At 41.5% G+C, this 22,929-nt stretch overlaps 1 protein-coding gene across 4 annotated transcripts in view; it reads right to left on the bottom strand.

Annotated features, from left to right (window-relative positions):
* Positions 1–648: 648 nt before the first annotated feature.
* Positions 649–22,929, bottom strand: part of wrn (WRN RecQ like helicase) — a 138,438-nt gene continuing 116,157 nt past the window's right edge. For 3 of the 4 annotated variants that reach the window (XM_060908210.1, XM_060908211.1, XM_060908212.1), the window contains 2 exons: positions 18,185–18,328; positions 649–1,311 (listed from right to left, as the gene is read on the bottom strand). In XM_060908210.1, coding sequence (XP_060764193.1) covers positions 1,195–1,311; positions 18,185–18,328 — 261 coding nt within the window. In that variant the 3' untranslated portion in view covers positions 649–1,194. The remainder of the gene's footprint in view (positions 1,312–18,184; positions 18,329–22,929) is intronic. The other variant, XM_060908213.1, reaches the window with a different exon arrangement.

Genomic DNA, 22,929 nt, shown 5'->3' with positions numbered 1-22,929 from the left:
TGAACAAAAATCCATGCTTAAAGTGCCATTCCACCATTGGATGTATTCTTTGGCATAAAATACAATATATTTTATGACATGATTAGACAGAGAAATCTTTTAGCTTCAAAATGATATATCAGACATAATTTTTTGACGACAAGTATATTAATTTTGCGACCAAAGTCACCTACCCTTTTAATTTCCGCGCGGTAGTGAAACGTGATGTCATCGGCAGGTTCCCCTTCTTGTGTACCACGTGTTGGTCTATTTTTAGACCAGGAAACCCCCAAAGTGAGAGAGTCATTTCTCCTCGTATATGGGGGCCAAAAAAATTGCGAAAAATTGAGTTAATCTTTCAGTTAGCTAGATTTATTGGTATTAGCTAGATTTATTGGTATTATTTTTATCGCGTTCTATCCGCCATTGCTGATAATATGTGCCACATTACGTGGTACACAAGAAGGGGAACCTGCCGATGACATCACGCGCGGAAATTAAAAGGGTAGGTGACTTTGGTCGCAAAATTAATATACTTGTCGTTGTCAAAAAATTAATGTTTGATGTATCATTTTGAAGCTAAAAGATTTCTCTATCTAGTGATACCATTTATATATGTTGTCAAAATATATTGTATTTTATGCCAAAGAATACATCCAATGGTGGAATGGCACTTTAATACCAACAAAATAGGAATGTAAAGAAAATCAGACTCAAACAGGAAAATCTAGAGATTTTTTTTCTTTAAAATCTACAACCGCAGCATTGATTTGCAAGCCAATTTTGGATTGAACAGAAAAATAGTTAAAACCTGATTTTTGAAAATCGTAGCTCATGTTACAGAAAAAACGGAAAGCGCAAACTCCTGTCCTGAAGACTTTCCAATGGTGGAAAACCTAATTTTAACTGAAATGAATCGGGCTTGAACCCAGTCATATCGGTGCTGAACTGAATCATATTGGATCAGTAGAGAATTGAAGTATATAGAATCATTACTTGTTTAAATGCATCGTATTGTAAAATATGCATCAAGAAGCATCTTATTTTCTGAGAGGCAGATTTGCACTCCTATAATAAAAAAAATAAGCATAAATAAAAATCAGTTTATTTAGAAACATATCAAAATATTTTTTATAGTGTATTCTTTTTGTGCAAAAAAAAAAAACATCAACAAATTAAGATAAATTATATACACTTGTAGTATTTTACTGAAAGTCACATAAAGAGTCCTTTCTTTTTTTTGTTTTTGTTTGACGCAGGAGCAGCATTAACACTGTCTGTCTTTACTTTTGCCCAGTCCGGCATCTTCCTCTTTGGTGCCCGGCTTTCAGTCTGTGGGAATAAGAGATCATATTAGAGCAGTCCTTTTTACTAAAGCACTATTCTTCATTTCAATTCTATAATTAAATGCAAGGACATTGTAAATGTAATCAATTGACATTAATTAATGGAAGGACAGGGGTAAATGTAATTAATCTTATTTCTATGCTCAATACCATGACTAATATCTTGCACGGATATTAAATACGCTCATATATTGCGTTTTCCCCTTTTTTGTGTGCGTTTTTTTTCTCCTTTCCTTCCTAGATCACCACTAACCATGAGCACCAACAGTTTGGTCATAAAGAATGAACACTGGAATTTTATATCATACTTTAAAAATATCACACCGTTCCAGACAGAGTACATGAATGAGCATATACGTCCTACATGGTAAATTCAATATTATTCTATCCACAAGCAATTGTGCACTCTGATTGGCTACTCTACTACTACTAGGATATCAGCCGATGTACTGTGGGTAGAGAAAAACAAAATGGCAGAGCGTGTTGCTGAACCAACCGAGAGCACAATAAAAACTATTCGAAAACAAAACCCTAAAAATCAAGTATTTAAAAGAAACAGAAATAGCTAAAAGAATATAGTTTTGTTTGTCTCCCCCCCCCAACCCTAAAGAAGACGACACCCCCCCTAAAAAAAGCACAAAATATGGAATAAAAAGTATTTGATGGTAAGAGCATATCTTTTTGATTTCTCGAGAATTATTATTATAGCATTTTTCACAAATTGCTCTCTTTTCGCCGGTTTGTTTACATTCTAATCGGAAATTATTTTGTCAGCCATTTTGTATAAAGTTTTATTTATCGAATTTGCAAAAAAAAAATGTTTCTCAAAATCCAGTGAATATGGATATAATAAAACAATCTCTTTGTACATCTCTTATAGCCGACTTAGTGCTACGCACCTCGTCGGCTATCAGCTCATGTACGACTCGATTTCATGCAAGAAGTTAATTATCCTAATAGGAAGCAGCCCAAAACAAACAAACAAAAAAAACCCCCACTCTTCACGCGGGTTGTTATGACTGTGTGAAAATTTGTTGTAGGCTGTTTGTCACAGTGTCACTCTGTGTCATGTGGGCTTTCTAAGATCACAGATCTCAAATGATGACCAAGGAATTCTTTTACAAAGTCTATGGCAGAAAAATCAGATCAAAATCATAGTGTCAACCTGGCAAATGTGTTCTGTTAAAAACTAATAAAATGTTCCAAGAATTCTTACCATATCATGCTGTACTGAGAAGAAAAGAAGAAGAAAAAAAAAGAACCCCCCACACACATCTTTTAACCAGGCACTGTAATCCCTGCACTTCAGAGTTGATGTGAATTGTGACTCAGTGACTCATTTGTTGGCAAGACAAAGTTTTTTTTTTTTCTTAACATTAACAAGCTAAACATGTAACCAAGTAATGGGTGGAAAAAGTTAGTTCTCTGCCTTGGAAGGGTTTAAAACAAAATACAACATGCAACATGAACACATCATACAGACATTATCTTACAAATTATCCTATCGACTGTATTTTATTTTAATGGTATTAGTACACAGTGTTCCTTTTTTTGTGTAATTTCCCTCCAACCTGACACACTCAGAGGAAAAAGTGCCGTCTACCCTCTTCCACATACAACCCCTGGCAAAAAGTATGGAATCGCCAGTCTTGAATGAGCACCCATTCACACGTTTTATTCTGTAGAACAAACTCAGATCACAAACATGATACAATAATAAAGTCATTCCAAAGTGCACCTTCTTGGCCTTCAGAAACACTAAAAGAAATGAAGAAAAAGCATTGTGGAAGTCAGTAAATGTTACTTTTATAGGCCAAGCACGGAAAAAAAAAAAAAATGGAATCACTCAATTCTGAGGAAAAAAATATGGAATCATGAAAAACAGACAAACAAAAGAACATTCAAAACACATCACTAGTACTTAGTTGCACCACCTCTGGCTTTTATAACGGCTTGCAGTCTCTTAGGCATGGACTTGATGAGTGACAAACAGTAATCTTCATCAATCTGGTGCCAACTCTCTTTGTTTGCAGTTGCCAGATCAGCTTTGCAGGCCGGAGCCTTGTCGTGGACCATTTTTTTTCTATTTCCACCACAAGTTTTCTATTGGGTTGAGATCTGGACTATTTGCAGGCCATGACATTGACTGGATGTGTCTTTCACCAAGGAATGCTTTCACAGTTTTTGCTCTATGGCACGATGCATTGTCATCTTGGAAAATTATTTCATCATCCCCAAACATCTTTTCAATTGAAGGGATAAGAAAACTGTCCAAAATGTCAATGTAAACCTGTGCATTTATTGAAGAAGTAACCACAGCCATCTCCCCAGTGCCTTTGCCTGACATGCAGCCCCATATCATCAAGGATTGTGGAAATTTGGAAGTTTTCTTCAGGCAGTCCTTTTCATAAATCTCACTGGAACGGCACCAAACAAAAGTTCCAGCATCATCACCTTGTCCAATGCAGATTCGTGATTCATCACTGAAGATAACTTTCATCCAGTCATCCACAGTCCATGACTGCTTCTCCTTAGCCCATTGTAGTCTTGTTCTTTTCTGTTTAGGTGTCAATGATGGTTTTCTTTTAGCTTTCCTATATGAAAATCCCATTTCCTTTAGGCGATTTCTCACGGTTCGGTCACATACTTGTACATTGACTCCAGCTTCCTCCCATTTATGCTTCATTTGTTTTGTTGTACTTTTTCGGTTTTCAAGACATATGGCCTTAAGTTTTTTGTCTTGACGCTTTGATGTCTTCCTTGGTCTACCAGTACGCTTGGCTTTAAAAACCTTCCCATGCTGTTTGTACTTGGTCCATATCTTAGATACAGCTGACTGTGAACAGCCCACATCTTTGGCAACCATGCGTGAAGAGTTACCTTCTTTAAGAAGTTTGACAATCCTCTCTTTTGTTTCAAGAGACATCTCTCTTGTTGGAGCCATGATTCTTGCCAATCCACTTGGTCCAGCAGCCCTCCAAGGTGTGATAACTGCGCTGTTTCTAACTGCAGACTAACGAGCAGATCTAATCTGAGGCAGGTGTCAATTTAGGGAAAGGAAATTGACTGGGTGAGTCCTTATTTTCTACCTGAAAATTGAGTGATTCCATATTTTTTTCCTCAGAATTGAGTGATTCCATATTTTTTCCCTGTGCTTGGTCTATAAAAGTAACATTTGCTGACTATCACAATGTCTTTTCTTCGTTTATTTTAGTGTTTCTGAAGGCCAAGAAGTTGCACTTTGGAATGACTATTATTGCATCATGTTTGTGATCTCAGTTTGTTCTACAGAATAAAACGTCTGAATGAGTGCTCATCCAAGACTGGCGATTCCATACTTTTTGCCAGGGGTTGTACAAGAGCTCACAAACGCATGCGATTGGCTAGCATCACTCTGATTAACAGCAGAGAGAGAGAGAGAGAGAGAGAGAATGCTCCTCTCACCCAGAAACAACTAATTTTGCTGTCTTCGTTCCTGGCCATGGATGGCTGGAGCATCGTTCAGACAACAGAGCAAATTCTTTTATCTTGTGCCATCCTCCTGAGCCCACAGGATGCAAAATTTTACACTGAAATTTCCCAAAAATAGAAAAATCTTTTAAAATGATCAGAATTGGTAAGAGACAGAAGGTTTTTAAAGGTTGTGTATTTTGTTGTATTTCAATTATGAAAAAATATATATTAAGCAAGAATTTAACAGAAAAACACTGACAGAGCATTTTTGATGGACGATCATCCAAAAACAAACAAACAAACAAAAACAAAAAAACAACAACCCAGGAATGGTGTCATTTAAAGATTAAGAAAACCCCCCAAAATAAACCCTTTATACTAACAGATAATATCTATACAAGACATGTTCGAGTGTTCACTTGTTCATATTTGTACCTGTATACAGATTTTATTTTAAAAGAAAAAAAGCAAATGTTCCTGGGCACTCCCATCTTACTCTCTCTGAGGTTCAAATGTTGAGCTCGGAGTACAAATTACTTGAGAGAATCCGAGATCGTGAGGTCACTTACACACTACATGACTTGCCGAGGCTGAGTGGATACGTCGCTTCCAAAATATTGTAAACAACCGTGAAGATGCCCGAGTGTCAAGTGTTTGGCTGTAAAAATAAGCATGATTATTGAAGCAGTGAAAACACACACACGCACTCTTTGGGATAATTTGCTGCCTATAAACTCAATTACGGGCTACCTGGTGGGTTCCCCCCCCCAAAAAAAATGTCCTTGCATTTTTAGGTGACATGCTTTTGTTGATTTTATTCCCTGAGAAAAGCGATCTTTATAGACACCAAGAATCACGCTGCTATGACAATGACCATTGTTTACTGGTATCTGTCAGTACTGCACAATCAAGCCGAGGAAAATTTACATTTCATAAAAAAGTCTGGGCAGCAGGGTGGTGTAGTGGTTAGCGCTGTCGCCTCACAGCAAGAAGGTCCGGGTTCGAGCCCCGTGGCTGGCGAGGGCCTTTCTGTGCGGAGTTTGCATGTTCTCCCCGTGTCCATGTGGGTTTCCTCCGGGTGCTCCGGTTTCCCCCACAGTCCAAAGACATGCAGGTTAGGTTAACTGGTGACTCTAAATTGACCGTAGGTGTGAATGTGAGTGTGAATGGTTGTCTGTGTCTATGTGTCAGCCCTGTGATGACCTGGCGACTTGTCCAGGGTGTACCCCGCCTTTCACCCGTAGTCAGGTGGGATAGGCTCCAGCTTGCCTGCGACCCTGTAGAACAGGATAAAGTGGCTAGAGATGATGAGATAAAAAAAAAATATATCACATGGTTGCAGAAAATTTCTGATTAGATTCTTAAAATTAGAAGCCTTAGGTCACAAACCGAGCACAATGAAATCCTCTCTGTATTCAACCCATCTGAAGCAGTGACAAAACGCATGCACGCACACAGAGAGAGAGAGACACACATATATTACAGAAAGAGGTTGCAGAGAGAGAACACAGTAGTGTCCAGGGATTTTTTTTGATGGCTCTGTATATGGTGGATATCCGGATTCAGCGCAAATGTCTGCATCCAGATAAGCCCATTTTTAATAATATTTTAAACTTAAAACGGATAAATTGTTGCTCGAAAATTTTATTTTTAACCTAAAGCATGGAGGGCACATCAGGGCACTTGCCATGATCAGTAAATGGCATTTATTTTGGGTTTTTGTTTGGCTTTGAGTGATAGAGTGGAAATGTGCACAATATACCCAAAAGTGTTTTGCCCCATATTTTCCCTGCTTATCCACTTATACATTATAACTACCATCAGTCTACCATCCAACATAATTTCATTTAAACCACTTATTTAGCTCTCTTTATGTGCTTCAATGTCTTCTGGCCCTCATGTTTTTTTTTTTTTTTAGTCTTAACGACATCACCAGACAGGATGCAGCAGATTGAGGAGTTTATCTATTTAGAAACGAACCCTAAAGCTCACATATTGATCCATAGATTTGTGTCAATGCAGCACAAAAGAATGCTGATGAATGGCTTTTAAAACCTACTTATATCACCATATATGTCTAGGTCGAGATATATTGTGGCTAGTTAGGAACATTTTGAGTAATAACGGAGGCTGTTTGTGCTGGTATGAGAATGGGTGGAATGAGTAGTAATGTAAAAATGTGTTTTTAATCTTATGCTTTGCAAATTTGTTATTTCACTATTATAATGGTATGCATTGTTAATTAAATATCTATCAACAGCTAATAGTCAAATGAAGAAAAAAAAAATTAGGTGCCATTCTCCAACTGTTTTATTTTACAGCTTACTGTGACTTTCAACGAGGAATAAAAGAACAGGAAGAAGCAATACAAAGAAAGCGCCACTTTTGTCCCATGACAATACCTCGATTTTTATGTCCAGCAGGGAGCTCTGGACTAGACGAGAAATTTACGGCAGGAGGGGATGAAACCCCAGATGTGGCGCTTGTGTGTGTGAGTGAGAGAGAGAGAGAGCAGGGCAGGCAGGGGTCAGACAGAAGCTAAGCCACACCTCTTGAGCTAAGCTACACCACCGTACTCATCTTGTTAGCGGTGGCCATGATGGCTCTGATCGATCCTGTCGCGTGTCATTAGCCTCAGGGCAGAGGTCAAGTCCCAGAAGCCACTGTTGCAAATAAACAAAGCACTTCACGCTACACGCCCATTAGACCTACATTAGCTCAACTGTTGTTGTGTATTCACACGCCTGTTTTAAAGCTGTTCCTAAGAGGACAGCACATGGAAAAGGTCACTGAAATCATACCAAAACTGAAGTAGTACAGCTTATAATTAGAACCTCGTGGCTCCAGCTGAGATTAAGGCTGAGGTTCCAGTCTATGCAAGCCTTTGCAAGTCTGTATTTGCATGGACATGCAACACAAGAAAGTGGTTCTGAGTCACTCGGCAATGCTGTCAGCTTCATGGATGCAAACGGCGCGCCTTTTGGCGGATGCCGCCTTTTTCACGGCTGTCTGTGGGACTTGTGTGAATCGTGCAGATCCGATGAGTTTTTTTTTGGGGGGGGGGGGGGGGGCGGGCGGGCGTTGAGTGTCTGATTATAATTTCATCAGAGTAAATTCTGTATTAAAATTACTAAATAAGCAAATGCCGTTACAGTCCATGAAACATAGGAAGTATAAGTATGAGAAGAAAACAGTAAATCAGAAAGCTGCGCACGTAAAGCCAATTACGTAACTTATGTTGGACTGATGGAAATCCTTGCGCGTGCAGTGAAGTGCAGCCAGCAGCAGATAATGGTGCACGGCCAACTGGCTTTACGTGCGCAGCTTTCTGATTTACTGTTTTCTTCTCATACTTCCTATGTTTCATGGACTGTAACGGCATTTGCTTATTTAGTAATTTTAATACAGAATTTACTTTGATGAAATTATAATCAGACACTCCAATGCCCCCCCCCCCAAAAAAAAAAACAACTCATCGGATCTGCACGATTCACACAAGTCCCACAGACAGCCGTGAAAAAGGCGGCATCCACCAAAAGGCGCGCCGTTTGCATCCATGCAGCATGCACTACGTTCACACTGCAAGGCTTAATGCTCAATTCCGATTTTTTTGTGAAATCCGATTTTTTTGTGAGGTCGTTCACATTAACAAATATATGCGACTTGTATGTGATCCTCAGTATGAACGAAAAGCGACCTAAAAGTGTTCCGCATGCGCATTGCAGGATACGACGACATCACACGCAGTGAGCATGGCCAGTGTTTACGGAAGTAACCTAAAGTTTCCTGGGTACGACAGTAGCCAGCATGGAGTACCTGGCGATGATGCAGTTGTTGCGACGGAGCCAGAACATGCACAATAGCCTGATGTTAAGGAGGAGGTTGAGAAGGAAGAGGGCAAGGGTTTTGGCTCAGGCGTTCTGCAGGGTAGTGACTGCAACCTCCGTTCAAAGGAACGTGTGGGTGCGGAGTCGCATTGATGTCATGCGCCATGTTGTTGTAACTTTTTTTTGAGAGACCCGCCGCCTACTTCAGCGCAGAATAGTGACGTTTGTGGCTTGTTGATGACGTGCAAGTCGGATGAATGCGGCCTGGCGGTTCAGACTGAAGTCGCATATGAAAAGATCGGATAGGAATCGGAATTAGGACCACATATCCAAACGGCCTGGGTCGGATTTGAAAAAATCGGATCTGTGTCGTTCATATTGTCAATAAAAGATCGGATACAGGTCACATATGGGCGAAAAGATCGGATTTGAGTCACTTCAGCCTGCAGTGTGAACGTAGTGTTAAAGAAGTCTTTGTACACAATGGAACAGGCATGCGATGGCCTTCGGATGTCAGGAGAGGTGGCACAGAGAACTGACACAAATGAGTTCGATTTTTCATGGGGTCATTTATTACCCTGTAAAAAGGCATTTCCTTTAGGGTGCTTTCACACCTATTAGTCCATTTGGAGAGTCTTAATCAGAGCAAAATTGAAACATTTGGTTGGCTTTTTCTTTCACACACTACATAACCCCAAAAAAGTAATACCAAAAATTTTGGCTGAGGGGCATGTAGGGCTGAAAATGTTTGCGTAAAACTCTTTCAGTCATTGGTTAGAAACATAGTGCTGGACAAAACAAACCAAGTGTGGAAAGAAAAATCACGGAAATGATCTGAGCGTGGGAAGCACTGAGCTGATACTAAACAAATTACTAGATAATTATGTCAGGAACCAATTTAAAACATTATGTGCACTATATCCAGCTTTTATTTTCTCTTTTGCTTTGTCAGTCTAAATACTCAGAAGGCATCACATTTCTGCACCGCGACAGCTCTGTCCTTTGGTTTAGTTTGCATTTGCGGCTCAGTTTAAGCCTACAAAATAAATAAAACGATGCTAGCCGCAACCCACAGACACAAGGGGTTTGGTCTGAACCTGAGTACGATTGCTGTGTTCTCACCTGCTCAAGTGAGCACACCAAGGCTTGGTCCAAATGGACTAAATGCTGCATATGTGAAAAAAATTGTCAATTTAAAAACTACTCTCTAATTAGTTTAATATGTATGTATAAAGTATTAATAATACATGAGGATACCATCCCATATCTAATATTCTTTGCCAGAATTTTCCACTTTTATGAAATAAAGTGGGCGGGGTTAATCGCAGACAACACGGATGTAATCACGGTCACAAGACTGGCGTTTTGTGCCACCCAAATAAGCTTTCTTAAAACTGTGGCCATTTTCTTCATGTCTTAAAAGCTAAACTGGTAACCAGGGCTTTGAACCGGTTCAAGGAACGAAAACGAAAACCGGGAACTTTTTCTATTTTACATGGAACAGAAATGAAACCAGAAACTTTATTATTTTTTATGTTCCGGAACAGAAACGCTTATTAAAAATAATGGTAACCGGTTAATACCGTTTTTTATTTCGTTCCTCAAAGTTTCTGTAGCCTACAAATAGTCATTCTTCTCCTGCGCAAGTTTCTATGACCCGCTGGGGTTCACTTCCTGTGTGACGTTCGCTGATTGAATGGAGAGAGCGGGAAGGTGGACTACTAGTGAGTAAGTGCATTACTGAGTGTCTGAGCAAAGAAGAGCCTGAACGATGCAACCTCCCTATTGGCTGTTTATTGGTTGTTTGTAAAAATGTATCAATTGTTGCCCTTCCCACGGGAATCATCGCGGGCTCGAGAGACGAGACCTGACAAGTTAGTTCGTTGGTAGCAGAACAAAATGCCTGGACACAAATACGGGTTTTTAGAAAAGGAAAGAAAATAAACGGAGGGTCGAAAATACAAAAAAGGAGGCAGAAAATGCAAAACGAGTTTTAAGGTAGGACAAATGGTTACTTTTCTGAGGCAGCCCGCCATGGCTGCCTGCAGGCTTATTTATTATAGCCCATTTAGTTAAAATAGTTGATATAAAATGTTTATAGTTATGTGATGGTTGTCCTGATTTAGACTGTTTTTTTTGGGGGGGGGGGGTTGCGCGATGTTGCACCCGGGTCCAGATTAGGGCAGAACCGGCCCTGGCTACATTTCAGCTGTAGTTTGTTATGAATGTATGTACTTGCATAGATGTGTACTTCCAATATGGCGCCTAACAAAATCTCGCGGCGCGGTGACGTCATGCGGTAGCCCTCTATAGGGCCTGACTAGCCTTTGGTAACACACTAAACGAATTATCTTTCATTTTTGGCACTTTTTCTGTTTGTGTAGATGGGAAGACATACTGAGAATCCAAATCGCCAACATTTGAAATAATAATTGTTTTGAATTATTTCTTGTCTTATTTAATGAAGGGGGCGGCACGGTGGTGTAGTGGTTAGCGCTGTCACCTCACAGCAAGAAGGTCCTGGGTTCGAGCCCCGGGGCCGGCAAGGGCCTTTCTGTGTGGTTTGCATGTTCTCCCCGTGTCCACGTGGGTTTCCTCCGGGTGCTCCGGTTTCCCCCACAGTCCAAAGACATGCAGGTTAGGTTAACTGGTGACTCTAAATTGACCGTAGGTGTGAATGTGAGTGTGAATGGTTGTCTGTGTCTATGTGTCAGCCCTGTGATGACCTGGCGACTTGTCCAGGGTGTACCCCGCCTTTCGCCCGTAGTCAGCTGGGATAGGCTCCAGCTTGCCTGCAACCCTGTAGAAGGATAAAGCGGCTAGAGATAATGAGATGAGATGAGATTTAATGAAGGTTGTAATAGAATTAGCCTACATTTGGCTTAAGCTGGATGAGACAGAGACATAATTTTATAGCCATTTGTTAAACAGCTGACAGGGAACGTAATTAACCGTTCCGGAAACGAAATTTGTTTGTTCTAACCGGTTCAGGAACGTCTATTTAATGGTGGAACCCAAAACCGGAAACGTTAAAATTCCGTTTCTGTTCGGAACGAACCAACAGGAAAAAAATTCCGGTTCAAAGCCCTGCTGGTAACATATAGCCTTCTTTTATAATTCTGTTATTCAGATACAGTACCAGTGGTCGAAATACTTTTTTCCAGTGTTCTGCAATATTGCAGAATGTCAAAATTTTGTTCTGCAATTTGGAAATATTTTCTGCAAACACACAAGCCTCCATTCTACACCCTTCTCAACCTAATAATGCCTATATTTACATCATATCTAGCTTTACAACTCATAGCATTACTGTAATTCTTTATTCTCTCACTATTTTTAATTTCAGTCTTCACAGATCCTTCTCTGCAGCAAAGTTATCATTCCATGATACCTCCACAGGTCTTTCATCCCCCTCGCCCTGACACTACGGGCTACTACAACTTGAAGTATAGAGATCTTGCAGTCACGTGACCGGAAAGTACACAGCCGCCATCTTGTCGGTAAAAAACACCGCTGAATACTGCTGCACTTGTGTACAGAATGGATCAATTTCAACCGACGGACTACACGGCTCATTTTTCTAATGAACAGATAACTAGATATATGTCTAAAATAAACGATCTACAGATTAGTGACCCTTATGGCTTTCCGGACGGAGTTTTCACGACCGTGTCAGTGGATTTTGAACTGCCAGAGGTGGAATACCCAGACGTGTATAATTACCTCATCAACTTTCCCTCGCTGTTCAGTGGTGAAGCACTGCGTGCTTATAAATCTCTGGACAGTTATCTTTACAGAAATTCAGGATTTGTCAGCGACTCAGATGTGGCATCTTGTAAACAAGAAAATAACAATCCTCATTGGACGGGTAAGTCACTTAAGTATTGAGTATAGCACTGACCAGCCGATTATAGAATAGAATAGAATAAGGTAATTCCAGCTGTAATTCCAAATCGTCCGTCTTGTTTACCATGGATCTGGTGTTGGAGAGATAGAGGCTTAGCAGTGGAGATTTGAGTGGCTGTTTTCTGAGCTTAGTCAACAGGCCGGCTCTGCCTGCAGCCTCGCTTTTGCTTCCGCTCCCGACGCCGCCTCCTTCGATTTGCTTCCGATAACAATCCACGGAGACCCCGCTGGTCTCGCTATCTCGTCCGGAATGTTGTGCATGCGATGGAAATCGCTACAAACTGTAATTTTCTGCTGGAAACCAATGTCCAGTAAGTCTGTACGGTTGTAGTGGATATTGAAGTCCGATACAGACGAACAACACGCAAAAATACACACAAAAAACAAAAAACGTGCACAGGTAGGGAGAGCTTGTAGCCGCAGCCATTGTAGTAGAATTGTATATAGTAGGGTTTTCCAGAAGAAAAAGGTAGAAGTAGAAGCAGAAGTAGAACTAGAAGTAGAAGGCGGATATGGCGTTTGACCGACAAAATGGCGTCTGTCACAATCTGGATCGGCTGTGACGTCACATGCAAGTGCTCCATACCAACCAATTCATAAATGTACTAGTTACCAAACCCACACATTATCCTTCCACACAACATACTAATAAAGGTATCACCACAATAAAAAATAGAACACAACTGTTCTTCAAGAAACAAAACATTCATTTTCATGTTACACGTCATGTTACGTTTTGTCAAGATTAAGTTTCTAGCTTGAACAATAGATTGTTACCCAAAACGTACTTCATTCAGTGTTTGCATCTGCAACCTGTAGTTTTAAATTGAAAGCAAGGTTTCAATTCTACACTCTGTTACATCTTATGATGATGCAAAGAATTGACGCCATTAAGGAATAAAACCCAACTGGCAAATGGAAAGACATTTGGGTTCATTGTGTTTGCCTGGCTTCTAAAGTGCAAGGTCATGAACTGAACTGAGAACTACTGCAGGGGCTTCACTGCTCTAAACTAACAGAGAACTGGGTACAAACTAATCACGGCAGAACTGAGAGCTACAGAACTGAACCTATGAGCTTTGTCTTACAGGGCAAGTGTTTTACTTTGTGCTAGTCTGCACCACAGGCAAGACGGCACTAGTAAAAAAAAAAACGAACATGTACACAAAACATGTATTAGTGTAGCTTGGTATGAGAAAACAAAATATTCAAAAGTATCTATGAATAAAGGTAAAATACTGTTGCTGTCTTCAAAAGGGATACACTACCGTTCAAAAGTTTGGGGTCACCCAGCCAATTTTGTGTTTTCCATGAAAAGTCACACTTTTATTTACCACCATAAGTTGTAAAATGAATAGAAAATATAGTCGAGACATTTTTCTGGCCATTTTGAGCATTTAATCGACCCCACAAATGTGATGCTCCAGAAACTCAATCTGCTCAAAGGAAGGTCAGTTTTATAGCTTCTCTAAAGAGCTCAACTGTTTTCAGCTGTGCTAACATGATTGTACAAGGGTTTTCTAATCATCCATTAGCCTTCTGAGGCAATGAGCAAACACATTGTACCATTAGAACACTGGAGTGAGAGTTGCTGGAAATGGGCCTCTATAGACCCCTTTCACATGACGTCACCGCGCCGCGAGATTTTGTTAGGCGCCATAGTGGAAGACCAAGTACATGCACTCACAATATAAAACAAAGTACGAGTGAGAGTAAAGTGACACAATGGATGATAATTCTGGTTATGTGAGTACATTACCAGCTGCAGAAAGGGCACGGTATGTGGAGAAACTCGCTGTGATTGATGGGTTTGACCCATATGATAAGACTCGGGGCAAGGGAGAATGGAAACATAAGGAGGACCGGACACCAATTCTGCCATCTGTTTGCTACCCAGACATTGTAAACTATTTGTTGTTTACACCCAGTGCCTACACTCAGTGTTCGAACTATGCTGATATTTTCGGGGGGGTCCCTTTTTTTCCCTTGGGGGGGCGCTTGCACTTGTCTCGGAGCGCGGATCTCCAAACACATGAGAAGCCTCGCGCTTGTCTCGGAGCGCGGATCTCCAAACACATGAGAAGCCTCGCGCTTGTCTCGGAGCGCGGATCTCCAAAGACATGAGAAGCCTTGCGCTTGTCTCGGAGCGCAGATCTCCAAACACATGAGAAGCCTATCTTACGCACAAATCACGCGGACTCCACACACGCATCGCGTCTGAAGTCATAACTCATCAGGGGAAATCATGCCCACATTGGCATGTTCAAAAAACAACCTCGCGTCAACAATACCACACGCAAGGAAAAAAAAAAAAAAAGTCAGGCTACTCAACAACCAACCTGGCAGCAGCGAGCAAGCCCCAAACCATCCTAAATTATTATTATTATTATTATTAAATTGTAGAAGTCTGGGAGGCTTGCTCCTCATACAGTTATCAACTTGGGGCCACTTTAGCATGTTTTAAATCTGAATTTCTTGCGTTTGCTTACCTCAAAGTGTCCGCAGATCACGCACAGACTTATCCATTATATCCACAGTTTTTTGCCAAGTCTCACACAGGTTTCTTTCAAGTCTACTGTTGGGCCAATAAATCATAAATAAAACAGCTCAGATTTGTTTGTTTAAGTCGTTTGCCACTCCACTTTATTCTCGTGGGTTCACATACCGCTGCCGTTATTTCCCCCTAATCACGAGTTTGTTGGTCTTCCAAAATGGCGCAGGGTCTGTTTACTTCCGGTTTCGGGTGACGTCAGTGAAAGGGGTCTATACACCTATGGAGATATTGCACCAAAAACCAGACATTTGCAGCTAGAATAGTCATTTACCACATTAGCAATGTATAGAGTGGATTTCTGATTAGTTTAAAGTGATCTTCATTGAAAAGAACAGTGCTTTTCTTTCAAAAATAAGGAAATTTCAAAGTGACCCCAAACTTCTGAACGGTAGTGTGTAATATCAGTATAATTTTGCATGCTTCAACAATACAATATATACAAACCTATACAATTTACCAATATATATGTATGCAACTATAACAGCGACCGTCTTCATTTCTGTCACCCTCACGGATGCGCGATCTGTCGCTGTTGTTGGAGTCACGCTGGCTGCCGGTTTTGCCGAGATACGACAAAATCGTCCTTGTTTTCTTGGCGTTTTTGTCGGACTCTTTCCCCGAAGAAACAATCCTCTTCTTGGGAGCCATGTTTGTTGTGCTGCACTGAATTCTGGGAGATGCATGGCGGAAACTGCCGAACACTGCCGAGGTAGTTGTCAGGTCCTCCCGGCGGGTATTAAAAGTGACGAAATCTTACATCGGAAAATGGCAACTGCCCTAATTTGGTTGCCGTCGCCTTTCGTCGGTATTACGTAAATATTGCTCAACTTTGACCTGGAAAACGCCGTCAGGTTTGCGCGGCGCAGGTTTCAGTTTATTTACAGCGCCGCTAGTTTGCTAAATTGAGAACCATTGAATCCCGAGCCTGATTTTTTCATTCTGCAAAATTGCAGGTTGTTTAATTTTACTTCTGCAATCTTGAAAATCATTCTGCAGACTGCAGACGGGTATTTCGAACACTGAGTACTGTGCAAAAGTCTTAGGCACCGTCTATTTTTTTTTTTCCCATACAAACTTTATCGATTTCTATTTTATGACTTCTACATTATTGAGTCAGTACAAAAACATTTGAGAGTCCAAACGTTCGTTTTCCAACACAAAATTAAATGTTACAGAAAAATGCTTGCATCTGAGCAGCATAAGACACGACTTTTCAGATTAAAAAAGAAAACATAATGAAGGCTGCTGGGTTTTGGTGCAAAATGAAGTGAGTGTGAGAGTCAAAGTGTCCAGAAGAACTGTGGCTGCTTCTGTAAGATGCTCAGTAAAACCTACAGCTCATTTCCTTATAAACTGCACTCACTGGAACTGAAACTACCATTTTTATTTTATTTATTTTAGAGCCAAGTGTCGTCTCACACCAAGTATTGACTTTGTTTCATTTATTATGGCTTACTGCTGTTTATAGTATTTTTTTTAATATTGAAACATTTAATTTCAGCATTTTTAAGCCATTTTTGGTCTACAGCATTTCTTTGCATGTGTCCAAGACTTTTGCACAGCACTGTATATCAAAGAATTATCAGTCTGTAATTTGGTAGATTTGTACTTGTAGGGTTGAACACTGCAAAGTTCTTCCGGCTTCCTGTCCCACTGGGTATCGTTTCTGTTCGAGTGGTGTAAGGGCCTCTGCATGCTCTTGCGACAAGGGTTTCGCAGATAGCTTTTCGCAGACAGTTGTAATTTATCGTTGAGCGGGGAGTAATAGGCGTGCGCGATGTTATTCACCGCCACAACGCAAGGGGGCGCGAAGTCGCGAAATCGCTAGGAGTAGTTGGTGGGTGTGGTTAGTGGAGTGTTTATCCTCCGGTTACTTATAATGACTAGAACTGGAGTTGTATAGACGTACGTACTTCCTCACTTCCTCGATCAACCGCTCTTCGTGCTGCTCCATCTTCACTCGTGTTTTAAAAATGGCGGTCGTGAAAACAAACCAAACCGGGAAAGTAGGGAAGCGGAAGTGCGTGTACAGCGGATGTAGAGTGGACCAATCAGAGCCCTCTTGTCTGCGACGCTGTCTGCGAGGCTTCTGCGGTGGTCACAATTTTTGGGAGGTGCACGCAGAGCGTCTGCGAAGGGGGGGGGGGGGGGGGGGGGGCTACGCAGACGCCATCTGTGACGCCATCTGCGAGGACTGCGTTGTCAGCATAAATTGGCCTTAACAGGCTGGGAGATGGACGAATGTCAGTCAAACTCATTAGAATATTAGGCCACACCCAGGCAAAACCCAGACAGGTCCGATCAGCAGATTCAGCTGGTTTTAGGGGACCGTTTTATCATATTAAACTGCCAGAATTGTTACATTAACTATAAAACACAGGTCAACTACAAACGTATAAATAATTTTAGTTCCGTATACTGTCACACAGAAGGGTCTATTCCTGCAATCCTGATCCTGCAAGTATTTACATATAAAATATTTACAATTTATGACAAAAACTAACTTGTTTGTGGCCGTTACGGAGCTTTATGTTTACAAATGTACGCACACTGGCTACTTTAATAAGAACTTGTTCTTGATTCTAAGATTCTGGTTCTTGGCTGCAGGAGCGGAACCCAAATGTGGTCTTCTGCTGTTGCATGCTGAGATGCTTTTCTGCTCACCACGGTTGTAAAGAGTTCCTGTGAGCTCCGACATTCTTCCTGGCAGCTCGAACCAATCTGGCCATTTTCCTCTGACCTTTCTGATCAACAAGACGTTTCCACCCACAGAACTGTCGCTCACCAAATGTTTTTTGCACCATTCTGTGTAAACTCTCGAGACTGTTGTGTGTGAAAACCCCAGGAGATCAGCAAATACTCAAAGCAGTCCATCTGGCACCAACACCCATACCACGGTGAAAGTCACACTTTGAGATCACAATAATTTTTCCCATTCTGATGTTTGAAGCGAACGTTAACTGAAGCTCTTGATTTGTTTCTGCATGATTTTGTGCATTCTGCTGCTGCCCAGGGATTGGCTGGTGGACGGGTGTTCCTAATAAAGTGGCCGGTGAGCGTATAATAGTTATGTAAAGGTGAAATGATAACTAAGTGTTTAGTGCATTTTGAGAGAATACCTTAACTGGTGAATCACTAAACAGGTCCTCAGTGTCTCTGTCCAGGTTCTCCTGGTTCCAGGAAGCCAGTTCAATTCCACTGCTTTGAGACGGCCTGGGATCTTCTACATTACACTGAACAACACTGGTGCTTGGCTCTGCATCCTAAACACAGCACGTGAGAGAAACTGCTTTACTATAGACTGACCGACCGACCGACCAAACAAACAAAAAGTGATGCATGTACAACCCCGATTCCAAAAAAGTTGGGACAAAGTACAAATTGTAAATAAAAACGGAATGCAATAATTTACAAATCTCAAAAACTGATATTGTATTGACAATAGAACATAGACAACATATCAAATGTCGAAAGTGAGACATTTTGAAATTTCATGCCAAATATTGGCTCATTTGAAATTTCATGACAGCAACACATGTCAAAAAAGTTGGGACAGGGGGCAATAAGAGGCTGGAAAAGTTAAAGGTACAAAAAAGGAACAGCTGGAGGACCAAATTGCAACTCATTAGGTCAATTGGCAATAGGTCATTAACATGACTGGGTATAAAAAGAGCATCTTGGAGTGGCAGCGGCTCTCAGAAGTAACGATGGGAAGAGGATCACCAATCCCCCTAATTCTGCGCCAACAAATAGTGGAGCAATATCAGAAAGGAGTTTGACAGTGTAAAATTGCAAAGAGTTTGAACATATCATCATCTACAGTGCATAATATCATCAAAAGATTCAGAGAATCTGGAAGAATCTCTGTGCGTAAGGGTCAAGGCCGGAAAACCATACTGGGTGCCCGTGATCTTCGGGCCCTTAGACGGCACTGCATCACATACAGGCATGCTTCTGTATTGGAAATCACAAAATGGGCTCAGGAATATTTCCAGAGAACATTATCTGTGAACACAATTCACCGTGCCATCCGCCGTTGCCAGCTAAAACTCTATAGTTCAAAGAAGAAGCCGTATCGAAACATGATCCAGAAGCGCAGACGTCTTCTCTGGGCCAAGGCTCATTTAAAATGGACTGTGGCAAAGTGGAAAACTGTTCTGTGGTCAGACGAATCAAAATTTGAAGTTCTTTATGGAAATCAGGGACGCCGTGTCATTCGGACTAAAGAGGAGAAGGACGACCCAAGTTGTTATCAGCGCTCAGTTCAGAAGCCTGCATCTCTGATGGTATGGGGTTGCATTAGTGCGTGTAGCATGGGCAGCTTGCACATCTGGAAAGACACCATCAATGCTGAAAGGTATATCCAGGTTCTAGAGCAACATATGCTCCCATCCAGACGACGTCTCTTTCAGGGAAGACCTTGCATTTTCCAACATGACAATGCCAAACCACATACTGCATCAATTACAGCATCATGGCTGCATAGAAGAAGGGTCCGGGTACTGAACTGGCCAGCCTGCAGTCCAGATCTTTCACCCATAGAAAACATTTGGCGCATCATAAAACGGAAGATACGACAAAAAAGACCTAAGACAGTTGAGCAACTAGAATTCTACATTAGACACGAATGGGTTAACATTCCTATCCCTAAACTTGAGCAACTTGTCTCCTCAGTCCCCAGACGTTTACAGACTGTTGTAAAGAGAAAAGGGGATGTCTCACAGTGGGAAACATGGCCTTGTCCCAACTTTTTTGAGATGTGTTGTTGTCATGAAATTTAAAATCACCTAATTTTTCTCTTTAAATGATACATTTTCTCAGTTTCAACATTTGATATGTCATCTATGTTCTATTCTGAATAAAATATGGAACTTTGAAACGTCCACATCATTGCATTCCGTTTTTATTTGCAATTTGTACTTTGTCCCAACTTTTTTGGAATCGGGGTTGTATAACTAGCTTGCAAAAAGACCAGAACAGTCGCAACATTACTTGGTTATAACCTGAAGAATCTAACAAGAATTTTATTTAGCAGTCAGACAGATTAGTTAAAATGCTAGCCACTTAGTATTACTTGAGAAGATTTTATGGCTGAGTGCACGGTCCGGTGCTAAACGGTGGTCTAGACTTCAATGGCTGGAAATTTATACAGTCCATACCATAGAGCATTTATACTAGACAGAAACTGAAGGCAGAAAGTCTCTTGATGCTTACAACGTTGTTGTTTCTGAGCATGATATACCCAACCTTTATAATTACAACGCCATAAGCAAAGTTGAACAAAGTTATCTAGCTACATATATACCGTATAACTAGGGCTGCGTACCTAAACATAACATCAGGTACAGGTACCGGTACAGAGGTTTAGGTACAGGTCCGGACCTATACCTGAACAATTTGACAAATTCTTCTGAACTTCTTCAATAATGACAGAAACATTAATAAACTGTTGACAACTTGTCAGTATCTTTATTCAGAGAAAACCGAACATAACTAGGTTTCCTACCTCACTTCTCAGTCACCCTCTCAGTCTCACACTTAGTTAACTTGGGACAAAAAGTCATAAGTTGTCTCACAGCGAGAAGTGACGACACTAGAGTACTAGACTACGCGCAGTCCGCGGCCTTTAACTTACGCGGCAAAATTACACAAAGCAACAAAGGCCGCCAATGCCAGCAAAGGAAAAATGGCTGACCTGCTTTTGAGTCTTTTTGACCAATCAGAACGCTGGATCAGCCAAGCTCTCGCAATGTCTCGTGAGACTGTGGCGAGAGGATCTCAAATCAAAGATGGCTCCGATTTCAAGTTTCAGCGCGGCATTTTACGTCTTTTCCAGTGCTAAATTTTTGTCTTTGTGGTAGGATTTACGCATCTTCAGTCACAAAATAAGCAGATACTTGGTGTAAATTTATATTGGTACAGTACCGGTACTTCATCTCATCTCATTATCTGTAGCCGGTTTATCCTGTTCTACAGGGTCGCAGGCAAGCTGGAGCCTATCCCAGCTGACTACGGGTGAAAGGCGGGGTACACCCTGGACAAGTCGCCAGGTCATCACAGGGCTGACACATAGACACAGACAACCATTCACACTCACATTCACACCTATGGTCAATTTAGAGTCACCAGTTAACCTAACCTGCATGTCTTTGGACTGTGGGGGAAACCGGAGCACCCGGAGGAAACCCACGCGGACACGGGGAGAACATGCAAACTCCGCAAAGAAAGGCCCTCGCCGGCCACGGGGCTCGAACCCGGACCTTCTTGCTGTGAGGTGACAGCGCTCCGGTATTTCATGATCCAGTATTTTGGACCTGTACCGAATCGATTTTCATGGTACAGTACCGGTACGCAGCCCTACATATAACCTGTAATGAACGCCCCCGGGGGCGTTACATTTTTCAAAAGGGGGGCGTTTATTAGGGGTAAAAAAAAAAAAAAATCACAGTTGATCGAATTTTTCAAACCCTAACATAACTGCCCTACTATTTTTCCCTAACTTTCATACGTTTTCTAGGTGAAAAGTTGTCGAATTAAGTGTTTTTAAAAATTTATTTTTATTATTTGGGGCACTTACTGGAGTGTATACGGTAATGCAGGTGTTCATTCGGCGAGGAACCAGCCCAGATATAACTCGCGTGTCAGCTGGCTTGACACCTTTGATCTTTTCGCCGACCACTGTTACGTCACTCACTCTGCATAAAGCTCCCTTTTTGCAGAAGTCACGTGCCTCCCAGATAATTTGATCTGATCATTCTGTTTCTAATCGTAAAGATGGACACACGTGTTGAAAAACACAAATCCTACACTGCGAGTTTTAAGCTAAAAGCCGTAAAAACGGCGGAGGAGAAAGGAAAGCACTTTGCTTCTAAACTCTACAAGATCGATCGTAAACGAGTCCGTGAATGGTGCCAACAATATCGTCCCATCATCGGACGACGATGACCAGGACAGCCAGGCATTTGAAGGGTTTTCCCAGGAGGACATTGACATGGGAGAACAGGTGTTAGAAAATGTCACAGAGATTGTTCCATCAGAGTCGGAGCAGGAGGTTGACAGCAGTGATTCAGAGCAGGCATCGACGGATTGTGATAGCCCAGGACACTGAATTCATATTCCATTTGGATACTGGACTTGGATAGAAAACCTGGGGTATGTAAAACTGCTCAGACTGTTATTTTTTTTTAATTTTCAATTTTTTTTCCCGAAATACTGGGGGGGGTCGTTAATTAGGGAGAGGGCGTTCATTAGAGGTTATACGGTACATTACTGCAAAATCTCAGTTAGAACATGACCAAGCAACATTTCTTGATGTAGATATTATTTGACCATATTTGCTAACTAGAAAGTTAAGCCTGTTAAACGCTTAAAAAGTTATACTGCCTTTCAGATTTTAAGTTTAGGTCATAAAAAGAATTTTCTCTGACATCTAATTATTTTGGGGCGGCACGGTGGTGTAGTGGTTAGCGCTGTCGCCTCACGGCAAGAAGGTCCAGGTTCGAGCCCCGTGGCCGGCGAGGGCCTTTCTGTGCGGAGTTTGCATGTTCTCCCCGTGTCCGCGTGGGTTTCCTCCGGGTGCTCTGGTTTCCCCCACAGTCCAAAGACATGCAGGTTAGGTTAACTGGTGACTCTAAATTGACCGTAGGTGTGAATGTGAGTGTGAATGGTTGTCTATGTGTCTATGTGTCAGCCCTGTGATGACCTGGCGACTTGTCCAGGGTGTACCCCGCCTTTCACCCGTAGTCAGCTGGGATAGGCTCCAGCTTGCCTGCGACCCTGTAGAACAGGATAAAGCGGCTAGAGAGAATGAGATGAGATCTAATTATATTTGTTTAATGGTCCAGAAGCTACTGAATTCAAATCG

This window comes from Neoarius graeffei, chromosome 25 (assembly GCF_027579695.1).
Source record: "Neoarius graeffei isolate fNeoGra1 chromosome 25, fNeoGra1.pri, whole genome shotgun sequence".
NCBI classification, from domain to species: Eukaryota; Metazoa; Chordata; class Actinopteri; order Siluriformes; family Ariidae; genus Neoarius; species Neoarius graeffei.
The sequence above is the reverse complement of the archived record's forward strand: the minus strand, read 5'-3'. Positions and strand labels throughout refer to the sequence as shown.